Genomic DNA, 15,919 nt, shown 5'->3' with positions numbered 1-15,919 from the left:
WTTTGTAGTAACTCAGCTTTCTTTTAGTTGACTCTGAAGCTCATGTGTTCTAACAAAAAAAAAAAAGCTAATAAAGAGGATCACGAAGCGAAGATGAGAATTTCTAATCCTTTCAGAATAACTCAACCATATATAAATGAGCAAAATACAATAAGACACAAACTATAAATGTAGTAGAATTAGACCATTAAAATGAGTAAAAAAAAAAAACAAATTAGTACCTTTTTCTTAAGTTCTTCAAGAGACAGCTGGTCTATCTGTAGGCCCAAATGATCGTGCTCTCCTAAACAAATGCTCATATAAGATGTTTGATCTCCACAAAAAGATAGCGTTTCATCTGTCAAAATAACCAACAATAAGAACTGCTTCAGAAACTCTGTTTGCAGATAGAACTTTTGAAATAAGTGCATATTAGCAAGTCTAGGGGAAGGCAGTTAAATTTTTCATTCCCCCAAATAACTAATCCCCTTTATTTAGTTGAAATAACTTTGTCCTTGTGTTTCTTTGCATTTCTGACACCTAGTCATGCYTTGTTTTTCTACAGTTATCAACATGAATTGTTAATGTAATTCTGAATTATAATTTGTATATTTAGCATTACAATTAGAAACATATTTTTTAATGAAGGAGAAATAAGGCATGAATAGCTTGAATAGCTTTTCTGTTTTATCCATATTTTCATGAACATGAACTCAAAGATCGCCCTCCAAAAGGGGAAGAACCAGGTTAGACAGAGCTAGTGACTTTATTTTGCTTCTGGATCAAAAGATTGYATTTGTTGAATAGAAAATAGCTACATATTCACTTCCTTTTTTAGCAATATTARTAACTTATTACTTGTTTCAAGAGCACCTGTTCATTTACAGTTTGGATGGCAAATAAGGCCATAAATGTCTCATTAAGTAGCACAAAAGCATCTTAGAACATGACAAGACATTCAAATTCTACTCCCAACTCTGACMTTGATCCCCTGGCAGCTACAAGGCCCAAAGTTTCACAAAGGATGAATAATTTTCAGGCATTCGTAGGTGCCTCATCTAACCCAATTCCCCTTGAGAACTGGACCCAGGAATATTGACAAGTCCCTTCGGCTTCCCCTTGCTCTTCATCATCTCTGTGCTTTGGAGGCTGGAAACTCTGAAATGGCACAAGCCCACCTTGCATCATTTATTGTCCCTCCAAAGGGAGGGATGCTAAAATTGAAAATCTAAGTTGAAACGGGTAGGTGAACAGGCATTATTGCTACTATACCTCCCCTGGAGAAGAAAAAGGTAAATCTGTATAGATGCAGAATACATCCTTTAATGTCCACTTGCATTCTGTTTTTCTACATGGCTTTCTATGAGTATGTATGAAAAATACCTCCAAAGAAACACAATAAAGAGGCTAAAAGGTAAGCTACATTTAAAAGTTATGTTATTTCTGAATAAATTACAAAACGGAAAACTTTGGGGGTTTTTTTTCTGTTCTCTGAAAATAATTCTTGTGTTAGTGTCTAACATTTCCCAAGACACAAGTTCTTCACTGAAGTATTGCAAAATATTTAAATKCCATGGTCAGGAAGTGATACCATGGCCACAGAATTATTCAAACCCGGACTTTCTGACTTCTGCAGAAAACAGTAAATTCTATGGGTGCAAAACTGTAGGCAGCTTGCAATGATCACTGGAGTAGAATTGCCATAGAATTACTAGCATTTGCTTCAAGGAAAGAGAAAAACTGTCCCTCTGAATGTGTCCTGATTGCTGAAAGACATTGTTACAAATATCTCCAATGATTTTCAGTACAGAAAGCAGACGTCTTTTCACACCTTTATCTACTCTCAAACATTTCTTTCCCATTACAGCAAACTKACTGTAAGAAAACCAGTCAGTTTTGTTCAAAAGGTTTAACAGAAGGGCTGAGCTAGACAGACATACAGACCTTGYCGGGTTTTAACATCCTTAATTTGATCTTCTAAGACCTTCTGCAGATTCCGATTCGCTAAAATATCTTCTTCCAGTTGTTTTCGCAACAAGGAAATATTGTTTAGTTCTGTTTGCAAGCTGTTTATACTAAAGAAAAGCAAAAATGTTAAAAAAATTTAATTCCTTTCTGTATGAATCCTCTGGAAATCACCTGTAAAAAATCTTTCAAGATGTAAATTGTCTCAATAGGTTGTTCAATGCCCAAACTTACACATGACAATTTATCAACATGAATTAATTCTGCAAGCAATTCTCCTTCCAAGGTGGTCACTGAATGCACATACTTGAGCTTTACCCATTGCCTCTCAGTTCCCACAGTATCAGCACGTCTGGTTGTCCCCTATCTAGGTCTTGCCCACAGCCTTCAATAACATCTACAAGACAGTTATGAGGAGTCTATAAAAAAACTTAAGTATATTAAAAAGATTTTTTTAATAAAAATAAATTGGCATTAATATCAAATAAGTACAGTATTACTGAATTGATTTTATTATTTTCACATTTAATTCGCTCAGAATGTCAATATTTTAATATAAGTTAAGCTGCTGATTTTCMATCCACTGTAGGAAAATGCCTAAGCACTGAAATGTCTTTCACCAAAATTCGAAACCCACTTTGCAGGAGACTACATGGCAGTACACAAGACACTTGCTTAAGAAYAACAGCACGCTGTAGAAACACATTAATTAAAAGGCAGCATGTATGAAATGATGCTCACTYGGTCTCCTGACAAGCATGCTGTTGTCAGTGCAGCTTACACAAGAAATTATTGCTTTAATCAACTCTCCCTTGCGCAAGAGTATCTTTGAAGAGAGCGATCTCCTTAAATGATGGGCAAAAATTAAGAAGAAAAATAAAATAACATGGCATTTACACAAATAAGAAAGCTGAACTCGGCAAGCTGTGTAATTCACTGCTCATCCTGCAATGCTCTATCTAGAAAGCAAGAACCATTTGCTCTGCTCCTGTTCCTGCTGAAGCTAATTGGAAAGCTCCTATTACCTTGCCGAGGCACAGTCAACTTTGGTAATATTTTGAAAGGCATTTTAAAATCTCTGCAGAAAATTGTGATATCCCTAGTAAGTCATTTTGTTGCTGACATTACTATATAGGGTCTTGACATAGTCAGCTTACCCACAGAATGTGTTGCAGCCATAAATGACCCTTTCTATGAAATCTCAAATCAAAACTCAAATCAAACACCTATGTTTGGTGATTATTCAACAGAACAAGGTGAAAACAGGCATTGCCCTTCTCCTCCAAATAAGAAATAATTTCTAAYGTCTACAGCTATTTCTAATGAAACAGATCTGAGTGTCAAAGCTACCTCGTGAGCTGGGCCGAAGCACACAATGGCATTATTATTAATGCACTTTACTCAAATACCAGGTCTTTTCTCCCTTCTGGTTCCTCACTTTATGGTTTCCAACTATACTGGTCTGCAAAATGACTGCAAAAACAAACACATTCCCACAATGTTGGCAGGTATAAGCCATTGCCTTTAGGCAGGAAGAGTTAGAAGCTGCCTCCCAAGTGCTGCCAATACCTAATTAAAATATTTATAATTGTAACAGTAAAAGCACATTTTTATATAACAATTACATTTCTTTTACCTAAAGGCGAAGAATTTTACTTATTTTATCATAACAAACCCCCTCAACTGCCAAGCAGTGATAGGATACAAAGTAGGCCAGAGATTACTGTGTTTGTTAAAAAGGCTGAAAAACATTAACTCCTGCTTCCTGATCCATTTCTGAATGCTGTACATTGGAAATATACTATACAAACTTCAATTATTCTGTTTTGTTTAATCTTCTGCAAAACCATACTTGCTTATATTATCACCATAACACTCACACTGCCACTCTCAAGGTAGATAAGGATTATCTATATTTTTAAACGGAAGAAATGGAAAATGGAATTACATTTTCAAAATGTTTCGGCACCCCAAAAATTCACTGTGGTTCAACCTTTCTCTGTGTTCCAATGAACAAGTCCCAGTCTCAATAGCTAGTTTCCTTCCATTTCCAATTGCTGGAGAAGAGGAAAAAACACTAAAAATAACTTTTCATGGACAGCCACAAAAATATTTATTCTAAGGAGATGACTATGGCTAGCTTATGCTTTATTAACCACCTCATATGAAATAATTACCATGCCAGTTAAATTACACCTTCTGACTCAGCCCTTTTATGGTTAAAATATCTAGCAAAATAGAAAATGTACTTACCTATCTGATTCTTTGAAGGTCTTCACTAAAGTAGAATAAATATTTTGCTCCTTTCTTAAAGCAAGGATCAACTTTTCATACTCTGATTCTTTTTTGTCCTACATTAAAAAGAATATACATTAAACCCACAAGGTAATTTCTGAGTTTGCACATGAAGCAATGTGCGCATCAGTGTCCTAAGAAAAGGGTGAGAGAAGTAAAAGTTCAGAAGTCACTGAACCACCTGAAAAGTTGCTCAGGAAGCTGCTGCCCAGCTCAAAAACCTAACATAAATCTGGAAAATATTCACACTACTTCAAGAAGCTGTTATTAAAGGAGGTCAATATTGCCCCATTATTTATCTAGCATAAGAAAACAACATATCTAAATAGTGACTCATCATTTTTATCACAGTCTAAATGGATTTTTTTTTGGCCCTGCAATGTTACTTTCAAAGTTTACAAAACCATAACCCAAGAGCAAGCTGGCAAATAGGTAATTCAGAGAAGTGGAAGGAAGGGAAGAGAAAACGAAGTGGAAAAGACCAAGCTCCAAGTACACCCTTTAGAACACTCTCCTAACGATCCTTCCCATGCTTTGGATTAAATTAACCTTCTTAAGCGGAGCAGTTTCTGCAAATTCTGTCCCATTTCTGAACAAAAAGGATTCTAACAAGCCAACAAATAAAGGACGAGCATGTCAGATATATATTCATTGAGTCAGCTTTCTAAATAATCAGCTCGGTCACTGAAAGTTGCTTCTTTTCTTATGCCAAGAAAAGAAAATGATTTACCTGCAGTCTTGCTCTCAGCAGGTATATTATTATTATAATAAATCAAGACTCCTCACTAAGTGGCCCCTGAAAGAACCTGAGACTTCTGGTATTCCAAAACATACACTCAGACAGCTTTTTAGAAGGAAGCAAAACTGCAGCTTTTTAAATGAATATTTGCTTGCAGCCATTACAAAGAAATATGAAAAATATCATTCTGCTCAGAAGAGAAAATCTGAGGAGTTTCTTCTGGGTATCTATAGGAAAATCAGATTTATCAATGACAGACACTATATCTTCTGTCTCTGTTTTGAAGAGTAATAGGCCCTGTTGCTCCTCTCAGTTTGCCTTTCTGACCAAAAAACTGAAAGAAAAAACAAAAAAGTTCCCCTGCTAAGGGAAAATGGGTACAGCTACAGTACAAAAAGATAACTCAAGAGAACAAACATGAAATAATTCTGTTTYCTCCATATTATAAGTTCAAGATTGGAAACAAAACTCTCAAGAGATACTGAATCATTAGTAAACAGATCTTTAACAGGGAAGCAATCTACACTCAGGAGTTTCAAGCAGCTGTTATTACTGCAATTGCAATTCCTAAGTAGGGAATTGCAACAGAAATTCAGCTACAGTAGAATCTTGCTAATTCACACTAATGATGCAAAGACTCTATTAGCTTGAAAAATTCAGTAATCTGCAAAGTAAACCTGACAAAAGCACAGACAACTGTTGTTTGCTTTTAATTATTTATGCTCATTCTTCAGCATAACAAGTATCTTAGGTAATATTTTGCAAATGTAACCAAGTTTTGATCAAACTATTCCGGTTAATCTGCACAGCAGATCTTACTACGATCCTATAAAACGTGGTAAAAAGGCAAATATAACAGGCTGAGGTAAAAAATGTTATCAGAGCGCTGGAATCTCAGCCTTTCAAGAAGGGTCACTAAACAAACTGCAGAGATTGCAATTTAATTTGGGAAAGCTGGATCGCCGACTGTTACCCTGATCAGTGACATAGAAAGTAACAGAAAGAAGCMAATTTTGGCTCACATTAGATGGTTAACAGTCGCCTAAAAGCTCTACTGAACTTTTTCATATGTCTGATATAAGCTCCTCAATTATCGCTGAAGGCAGTTCAAAACCGTGCCCTAATTAAAAGTTCTTTCTGAACCACTGGCAAAGTAATGTCACCCTGAAGACTGTATGGTACATAAATTAGATAACAGTCATCACCAATTTTTCAGGGTCTATGTCTGGTGTATTAACAAAGCAATGCTAAATAGAAGTTTCTTATGTTTCTTCTGGAATTCCCGCGTTAATTTAGTTTTACATTTGCACCAAAATCTCCACAACCTCACAAAAACCTTCCAACTCTTTTATTTTTCTGCATTATGAGAAACACGAGCTATTTCTTAAATTTGAATGTGACAAGAACACAAACCAGGACTAGGACAAATTGTTATGACTTCTAAATTCAACTTGCCAGTGAGAGGTTAGCAAAATCACGAAGTGTTCTGATTTTTCAGAAGGTTTCACGGATAATAAGGATGAGAATGTCTCTTTTCCTTTTTTCTACGCAATTACTGTCACTTCTAAATAAAGTGTGGGACTGACTTATTCCAACCAGCTCCCCAAAGGTATACAAAACATAAGCCAGCTCTGTTACTTATATAGACCATAATGCTAGGGGAGTTAATGAAACATTAAACCTCTTGACACATACTGTGAGGGGAACTGTGTTAGAGGAGATAGCTGCAAGACAAGCAGGACCATAGTGCAGTGAAGGATTTATAATCCCACAAAAGGAGGTATTCTTATGCATTAAAGTCTTTATTTAAGTTCAATATACTACTGTAAAGCAGCAGTGATGGAAAAGGTAAGTTATTTTCATTAAAAGGTTGCTTAAATTCTAAGCAGTGGAAATAAAAGGTTTATAGCTCCACAATAGGTMACTTAATGGCAAAGTCACAAGAAAATCCTGTTGTTTCACTGAATACTCTCTTGTTTATAGCAACCACATGGGTGATTTCAAAGTCCCTGAAAAAAGAGTGGATGACTGACTGACAGAAGGCTATAACCTACATCTTATCACCGATTCATCCATGGCAATTTCGTCTAAAATTGCCCTGAGCTGCATGTACTTTCTTTCACAAATGAAACACTCACTGATAACAGTAAGATTGTTACACATCATTGAGCCATCCATCTAAGAACCACAGAAATATCACAAAGCTGATGGGTCTGAGCAACGTATGGCCCTCTTGTTGATATGCAAGGCAGGAGTGGTGGACACATCTCTAAACATCACTTCATCGAGCTCATTTCTTTACGATAAAGTTTCTGCTAATATGGAAATGGTGAGATACACCAACCACATCCACTCCTATGACCAGGCCATGCTCATTGTAATAGGTTAAATGCATCACATTTAAAGTATGTGAAGATACAGATAGCAACAACAACAAAAAAAAATCCCATTTTCAGCTATGAACTCAGCTCATCAAATTAGAAATTGAACCAGCTCCCTGTCTGTACATTCATAACATCAATTTTGACGAGATGAAAGTCACAGCTGCAATACGCTGATCACAATTTAATAGACAGGACATTTGCATTAAAAAAAAAAAGCAGCCACCTCCATGGCTTTCCATAGTAAAGACGACTGGGCAACAACGTCCAGGTGACCTCAATTCCAAGAGCTAAGACGTGTCCACACTACTGCAACCACTGCATCAATTCCACCCCTGAGGACCCTCATCAGCTGCAATGCTCTGGCTACATCAAGAACTTTGGTGCATTGACTATAATTCTCCAACAGCAGCAAATTAAATATCACAGCACACAGGATTCCACAATTCCCTGATTGCACAGTATTAACTCCCTAACTACTGGAGTAATTATAACCAAAGTCAAAAAATGTGCTGATTATATAGGAATTACAAAGTGCCTTGTGACTGCAGAAGCATCAGATTTGCCTTGYAGTCTATCAGCTAAATACATTTCCTATTCCAATCTCAAGTGGCATATAAACTCACTTTCTCAGACAGAGATATCACAGAAAGACTATATTACAGCAATTATAATGATTTTGTTTACACTTACAAAAATCAATTTAGAATTAAAACTCTCACCACTGTGGCTCTTTACTGCAGCATATGCTCTGTGTAAGATTACATGCACAGCATAACACACCCAGAAGCACAACTAAAGGATTGAGCAAGAACTGCTTTTCCACATATTGCTGCGTTTCTAGATATTAAAGTGAACAGCACAGGTCTAAAAAGCTGTTAGAAATACACTTGCCTAACAAATGTCTAACATGTTTTGTGGCAAAAGCAGTACTGGCACCGAGAGAAGAGCATTAAGTGCAAAACAAACAAAAGTTTTCAAATTACATGGAGTCGGCTGCGCTTCTAAAATCACTGGCTAATGGCTAAATTCATAAAGGCCAGAATATTTCATTCGAGACTTCATAGACACCCGAGTCAGCAGTTGCATGACTAACCTAATTATCAGCCTCTTGCACTCTCGCTCTTCCTCTCTAGCCCATGGCTGTGGCTCAAGATTCCAAACTCTAATTAGAAACTGTCATTTATCTTCCCCGGCCTGGCCAAGGCACCCAGCAGAGCTTTGGATGTTGGTTGCTTTAAAATTTATCCTTACATTAAAATAAAGTAAAAACGTATCATGAAAGGGAAAGTTCTGCATCTCTCATTTCAGTTTCTTCAACTTTAAARCTCAGGGAGGCGAGAAGAGCTGGGTTTCTGTTCTCTCCGGTGGGGATGATCCAGCTGTGCGTTCGTTGAGGGTTGGTGCAGCACTGTAAAGTCATCAAAGAATCCACAGCAGCCAATGAGAGCAGCGCTGCGGCTAATCTGTGTCCAAAAACTTATGATTAATATGCTCAAGTGGGTTCTTACAGGAGGTGATCTTATAGAGAGGTTGAGCCGAGGGGACAATGGGGTGTGATTAGGTATTGTTCACAATCACCAAGTGAACCAGCAAGAGAGAATGGGTTGTGATTAGAAGGTGGATATTGGGTCATTACCATGCATGGCTTCGCTTGCCACTGTTCTCTTTTCTGGTTACATACCTCAATTGGATGTAGGGTGAAGAGAGGAAAGGTAGTGTTTGATTTTCATTAATTCTATATGATTTTCCATCACTCGCAGGTTGCTTTCATTACAAAAGTTCGATGAATGCATTGCAGTTTGTTTAATGGAAGTAAAATTTCTACCTAACCTTTCTCAGACCTTATTTTCCCTGTATATATGTTAACTTATACTTTGATATACTCTGCAGTGGATCCATGGCAAACTGTGATGAAGTTCCTTTGTTCTGAGCTTGCCAAACAAGCCTCTCAGAGAGGTCTTGCATGCACCTTTCTGTGTCCACAACACACTAMGTGGCTCAGTATAAATGTTCGTAATGTCACATAATGTATAGTACTCACATTTGCCTTTGCCATTTTATTTTAAAGTTTCTTGAGAAAAAAAAATCAGTAACAACTGACGGACTATTAAACAAGTGAAACTGCTCCCTTCACTGCTAGGACGTGTTTTTCTAGGTGAGGTTACYTTGCCCAATGCTTTTAAAGTTCTTAATACCCCAGGATGCAAACAACAGAAAATGAAGAAATGTAACATATCTTTAAAAGTGCTCATTTGTTCTCTAATCCATACACACTAATTAAACGTTCACCAACAGAGCGAGCAACTTATTCAAATCCTTCTCATCATTACATCTTATTTTCTTCCTTGCTGGTATAGAAGTAGAAAAAAAAAAAGAAATAAATCTGTATGTTAAGACTTCAAACTTTGACCTCATGTTTTGAATACTAAGCATTCTTTCCAGGTCGTGCCACCGAATAAAATGARTATGTAGTATCCACATTTTTATACATATATTTATACAGTACTTCCTTTCTTCTCTTGCTTTAAAGCACAATTTTGTTCTTACCCTAGAAGCACCCTCATTTCCAAGCTTCATTTACCTCCTGCAGCCAGTAGTTCTTTGGAAATAGATGTAGAATATTTGCTGCAAGTGCAAGCTTTTCCCCTTGTTTATTCGAAGCAGAATCTCCTCTGCCTCTCTCTTCAGAAGCAGATGACTTCCCATTCAGGAAAACATTTCTATCTACAACAAACTCTTACTTCTTTATGGTAGGCAGGCAATATATTTTACACACTTYCTGACAGTAAACAGTGCTTTGACTCCATATAAACTCAGAGCACAGTATCACCCACCCTTTTGATGCCACATAATACTACTATTGCACACTTTCAAAACATTTGAAGCCAATTAAAAATACAAGATAAATATCAATAATAAAGGGCTTATCATAATTTTGACAACACAAAACATTTTTGTGTAGGAGAAGGAAAACAGTCCTGATTTGATTTCAGTGTTTTAAGACTGGTTTATTCTGGTTAATTGAATCTCAGTCAGAATAGATTATTATAGATTAATCCTTGGGCTATGAATTCACTGGGGGAGAGAACAGAATAGTGAGAGAGATCAGTGATAATATATCAGAAATAAAATATTTATCCCSTCAGTCTTCTGTCCTTCATGATTCTGCATTTTTGGGCAAACTTTAAAAACACAATTTGCAGAGTCTCTGCTAGCAATACTGAGGTCTTCGTGCTTACATCTCTTGTAATGATATGAGACATGAAAAGACATGAGAAGACGTGAAAAATTTTCAAATGAGSTGTATTAATTTGAAGAAATAACTGCCCCTTGCCCCATAGATGAACTATGATGAATCTGAATTCACATCTTTGAAGAGGAAGTCAAAATTCTCRTCAATTTCAAATCAAAATATTTCTCTGCAAATAGTCACATTTTTATCAAACTCACCTCAAGCTCTTTGACTATCTTGATAATTGACTGCTGAGACTGTACAACACATTTTTCCTTTATTAAGCCTTCATTTTTCAACTCAAGTTCTTCATTGGCTTTTAGAAGGTTCTTGTACTTATTAATAAGGGCTTGCAATTCTACATCTTTTTCTTTAATTGTTCCATCAAGGTTCTGACAAAAGAAAAGAGATCGATTTTCAAAATTTGCCCTAGTCCCAAATAAACAACTAAAAGATGAAGACTATCCAGCAATGACCCTGCACACGTTCTTTATATATTTTGAAAAGAGGAGCCCAATTTAACGTAATAGGAACAAGAAAAGATCAAAACGAGTTTTGGCCACTATCTAACATTTCAAATACCATCAACAGGCACAACTGAGGTCATGAAAAAATAAGCAGCATTTACACATTAAATCAAGAAACTCATTTTGGTCTCCAGGTACAAAGAACAACCTCAACTACTACTTTTTGCACTCCTAACTGAACACTTTCTATGTATTTCAGAATTTTCTCTCACTCTATAGAAGAATGTTTGGGCTGTTAGCATTCAGGCGGCTCTTTTCTCGTGTATCTTACTTTGAAGGGGCTTTTTCCAAAAAATGAGAAAATATTCCAGTATAATTCCTCAAATTCCAGTTACTGCAGACAAACTGAAAATTGTAGGTACTTCAAAGCTTTTAAAGTATATCGACACAACTGAAAATTCTACGTAAGTATTAGGAAAGCTTTCTTTCCCCTCTGTCTGCACGCTTCACAAAGCCCTAGAAAGAAATCTTGCTGAATGCCACACTTTTCTATAATTAAATGTCTATCTGCAACTACAGTAATATAAAATGTGAAGGATTATCATCAAAATCAACAGTAATTCCAAATATAAATGGGATTTTGTAATAATTCCTCATACAAAATTAAATGATAACTTTTCATTTTTCATTTCAGCTTAAGTCTACCTACCTGAAGCAATAGATCCTTTTGATTGACACTGTCTGTTAGCTGCTTTATAACTAGTTCTTGGCTCTGCAACTTCTGATTGCTTTCACTCAGAAGAATATTGTAATGATGTTCAACTGCTTTTTCTTTCTCAGCCATTTCACCATGTAATTTCTCTAGCTGATTTCTAAGGTCCTACAAAAAACATGAAACTGATTATTTAGTAAATCAACTTAAAAAAAAAAAAAAAGAAAAATGTAAAAGCGACAACCCATGTTATTAATTTAAGTTTTCATCACTTCACATTACTTATATCACTAAATGGCCTGGATATTGCATTTAAGCCAGCATCTTCCACTTGGCATCCCCTGAATATAGATAAAGAAATTTTGGATGAGGCGTCCGTACTGTCATTTATAAATCTAAGTTGTTATTGTTTAAACGCTTTTCATACAAAATAACTGGACTCCAAAGCTATAGAGAATATCATGCACGTACATGTTGTCACTGTCAGAATGAATACACACTTCTGAGTCAATTTACTCCTCCGCTAGAAATAGGAGAAAATTGGTTAGGGGTAATTCAGTATGTCATTTGTTCTTTTTCCCATCACACCATGAAAATTTTTCCACTAACCCTGCATTGCTAGTTACTCCCGCATCTAAAAATAAAATAAAATAAAATAAAATAAAATAAAATAAAATAAAATAAAATAAAATAAAATAAAACATTTTGAGAAGAGCACAAACTTTGAATTACTAGTCACAAGTGAAAAATCAGACTGATGATTAGAAGTTGTGAGCAGACTTAGATCTTAAGGTCAATATCCATCTCTGCTAATTACTTCCTGCACCTCCAAGATTAGGTGCATCACGTCTGTGTCTTAGTTCACCATCAGGGAATTGTGTTTCTCTCATCCCTTTCACCTCTAAAAGATAGCCACAATCTCTTTCAATATCCATATGAAGTAGCAAGTCCATAAGAGTCTAATGGTTTTTAGCAATCAACCACGACTGCTGCAAGGTAAAAAGCAGTTGCTTCCTATTTTGCAAGTCATGCACTTTGCATGAACCATAATCAGATTGTTCTTTTTCTATATATTCCTGCAGACCCTCTCCTATTTCACCTGAATATCCTTCCTTCGAAAACGTGGCTATGTGTGGGGTTTGAGAGGCTGAGAAAGCCATGGTTCCAAGCAGTAATATTAAATACTTCCTGTTCCTCACACTTTGCTACTAACTGGGACAACCATCAAATAAATAGAAGTACGCAAGGAAATGTTAGCATATATTATTAATAGACAAATTGTGGTTGCAGAGTAGAAAAGCGCAGAGGCAGAGAGCAGTAGAACAAAAATCAGAATAGTAAAAGCAGTTTGTGAGTGCTCTCGCTTTCCAGCCTCTCTAACACCACCACTCTGTGTCAGTACAAACTTGACCTTTTTCTCCTGATTTGCTAGAGATTTCAACACTACAAATTGAAGAGGCATAGCTCGCATATACAGTGATTTTATCTGACAAAATTTTACTTTTTCAAGAAGATCTGGAATATTTGTTGCAAGGATCATGCAGAAAAAGAAAAGTAGAAACCTACAGCAAAAGAGACAGTGTCCAAAATTAAATGAAAACATATAGAAGACTTTGTTCTATTCAAACTTCTCTTCAGACCAAAAAATATAACAGCGCCTACATCTTAAAACACGTTCATTTTCATTTTATTTCTAAAAGGAAAGTGTAAGTTTTTTAAATAGTTTGTGTTTATGCTAGTCACCTATAAACACCACAGTTACCTCCACTGGGATTCAAAACGCGATAGCTGTTTGCTATTCAAAGTACAAGGAAATAGTATTAGTGACGCTTTAATTGCAATCTTCTTAGAAATTGCTTTATGTCCTTTTCTTGACCTAATTACATTGCTTCATGCAGGTTCACATCAAATTCTAACATTATTTTACTMTTCATTGCTTTAGTTCTGTTTGTTTCACATCTTACAACAAAATTAATATTTATATTGCCTTTTAATTTTTTTAATTTCAGATTCATTCTCAGGATTCAGCTTAAAAAACAAAATGACTGTTCCCAAAACATCATCAAGTATTATTCAAATAACAAATAAACTTAGACTTTCCATTCTGCAATTAATAAAGTGTTTGGGTTTTTTTTTTTCATAATCTATTTGCTTGCTTAAGAAAACTGAAGAACTTTARAATTAGTCCCAAGTTTTGTCCATATATACACAAAGTCCCAAATGTGTTTCTAGTGCTACACAATTATTAGCTACGAACACCAGATTCCGTGTAAAGGAATTCTTTCAGGAGATGGTGTAAGATCTGACAACTGCAAGGGCTTCTGGCTTCAAGTTACGTCTCTCTTCTAGGGGGTCACATCAAGTCTCTTCCCCTGCAGTTCTTGAACTGCAAGACCAACAGCAGTCCTATGATTTTCACAATGCTTTTTATTTTTATATTATCCTTTCATAATTTGATGAGAGGCTTTCAGTGAAGCTGTTACCTATTAGTAGGTAACTCCCCTTTAAAGGACCRCTTGAGGTCCTACAACTTCAAGTGACCAAAACCCCGACTTCTTTTTGTGAAAGCCATAAACAGCCTCGAGAAGCAAAGATATAGGCATATATCGCTAGAAAAGAGGCCACTGCAGTAACAGTGCTGCAGCCCATTACCTATTCTTAGAACAGGTCTGGATGTAAAATAATAGTATTTCTCAGYGTACAGCTCCTATCAAATACAGAGACCATAAGGTCTGTGCGACTTAAAAGCAGAAGCCTGGTCAAGTTTAGGGGTTGGCAGAGCATATGAATTCAGATATGAATATCAGAGAGCCTACAAGAAAGTTGCATTTTGCAGATGCTTTSTTTCTACTACACCTGCCCCTAGATTTCCCTAAATCCCTGCCAGAACAAGCTAGTGTTGAAACCACTAATTATTTTCCTTGCAGGAGCCAGATTTCTRTAACATACAAAACTATCCATCACTAGAGCAGGTTGCTTGAACTCATTGACCGCTCAAATTGTCGGGGAGAAAAACTACTGCTTTCTATACATTGAGCTGCAAGCATAATATAGTACCCACAGTTCTCGGAGCATAAACTTGGCAATTCTTTCTGCCAACCTTTCTCCCAAGAGGCTTCCCTATGATTAATGATAGTTGAACTAAAAAAAAATGAATGTGAAGCACTATAATGTAGAAGGCTGGAGCAGATGCCTCCCCCTCCTTGTCGGATGGAAAACAGGTTGGTGAATAATTAAGGCGTGAAATTCCAAAAACCTCCCTCTCAAGCTAAACTAGGAGTAGGAAGAAATCCTGCCTAATGAGTTTTTCTGCATTTCCCCAATCAACTGATCAAATATGAACATCTAGTAAGTATACTTTAATTATCTGCATTTAGGTTTTGATAGACAATAGTTACTAAAACTATGTAATCAACTGAATCTGAACAAACTCTTCAAGCTGAAGTCTCTCACTTGAGCAATCTTTCCTGGAGACAGAGGCGTATGGGGGGATGCAAGTGGCATTAAGGATGCTTATTCCTCATCAACTGTATGTAAAAAAATGTATGTCTAGAGCTTGCTGTTTCAAAGTAGAAAACCATCCAGAGCTTAAAATGAGGCAGCTACCAGACAGTTTTTGCTTTTTAAGTTGACAAAAAGGAAAAAAGGCAGGGAATGCACCCCTCCCTGAGCAAGGGCACCACCCCAAGAACATCCATTTCCACTGTACCAAGAGCTTATTAAGGCTTTTAGCCTTCTTCAGCATAGGACTGTAGTGCCCAATTCTGCTTCAGAGAGGGCAGCTTCATGAAACAAAGGTGCTTTTGCTGGAGCTTGTTTCCAAATAGGTATATATTAAAAAAAGGTCAAAATTACCACCTAAAAGATGTCATTTAAAATGTCTTTCTAAATGAAAGAAGACATCTAAAACATGTTTATTAGAAACAGGAATATCTGAAGATCAGGTCCAATTGCTAGTTTTATTCTAAAAAAGTAGATACACTGTTAAAGAGGTACCTCAAAATATAAATAGAGCAGAGTTTTGACGGCTGTCTCATAAAGGGTTCGCATCAAATCACTGAAAAGGTTTTCTATTTGTCAAAGAGCGAAATACCATAGCATATTTTTTACTCCCACACATCTACTACTTAATGGGCAACATTTTAC

At 36.3% G+C, this 15,919-nt stretch overlaps 1 protein-coding gene across 1 annotated transcript in view; it reads right to left on the bottom strand.

Moving 5' to 3' along the window:
• CDK5RAP2 (CDK5 regulatory subunit associated protein 2) overlaps positions 1-15,919 on the bottom strand; it is a 73,910-nt gene that overhangs the window by 41,483 nt on the left and 16,508 nt on the right. Inside the window, exons 13-17 of the mRNA XM_026049331.1 lie at positions 11,771-11,941; positions 10,813-10,986; positions 4,198-4,295; positions 1,924-2,054; positions 222-337 (exon numbers count right to left, since the gene is read on the bottom strand). Coding sequence (XP_025905116.1) covers positions 222-337; positions 1,924-2,054; positions 4,198-4,295; positions 10,813-10,986; positions 11,771-11,941 — 690 coding nt within the window. The remainder of the gene's footprint in view (positions 1-221; positions 338-1,923; positions 2,055-4,197; positions 4,296-10,812; positions 10,987-11,770; positions 11,942-15,919) is intronic.

The sequence above is a fragment of the Nothoprocta perdicaria genome, unplaced genomic scaffold, assembly GCF_003342845.1.
Source record: "Nothoprocta perdicaria isolate Ctin4 unplaced genomic scaffold, notPer1 scaffold_6, whole genome shotgun sequence".
NCBI lineage: Eukaryota > Metazoa > Chordata > Aves > Tinamiformes > Tinamidae > Nothoprocta > Nothoprocta perdicaria.
The sequence above is the reverse complement of the archived record's forward strand: the minus strand, read 5'-3'. Positions and strand labels throughout refer to the sequence as shown.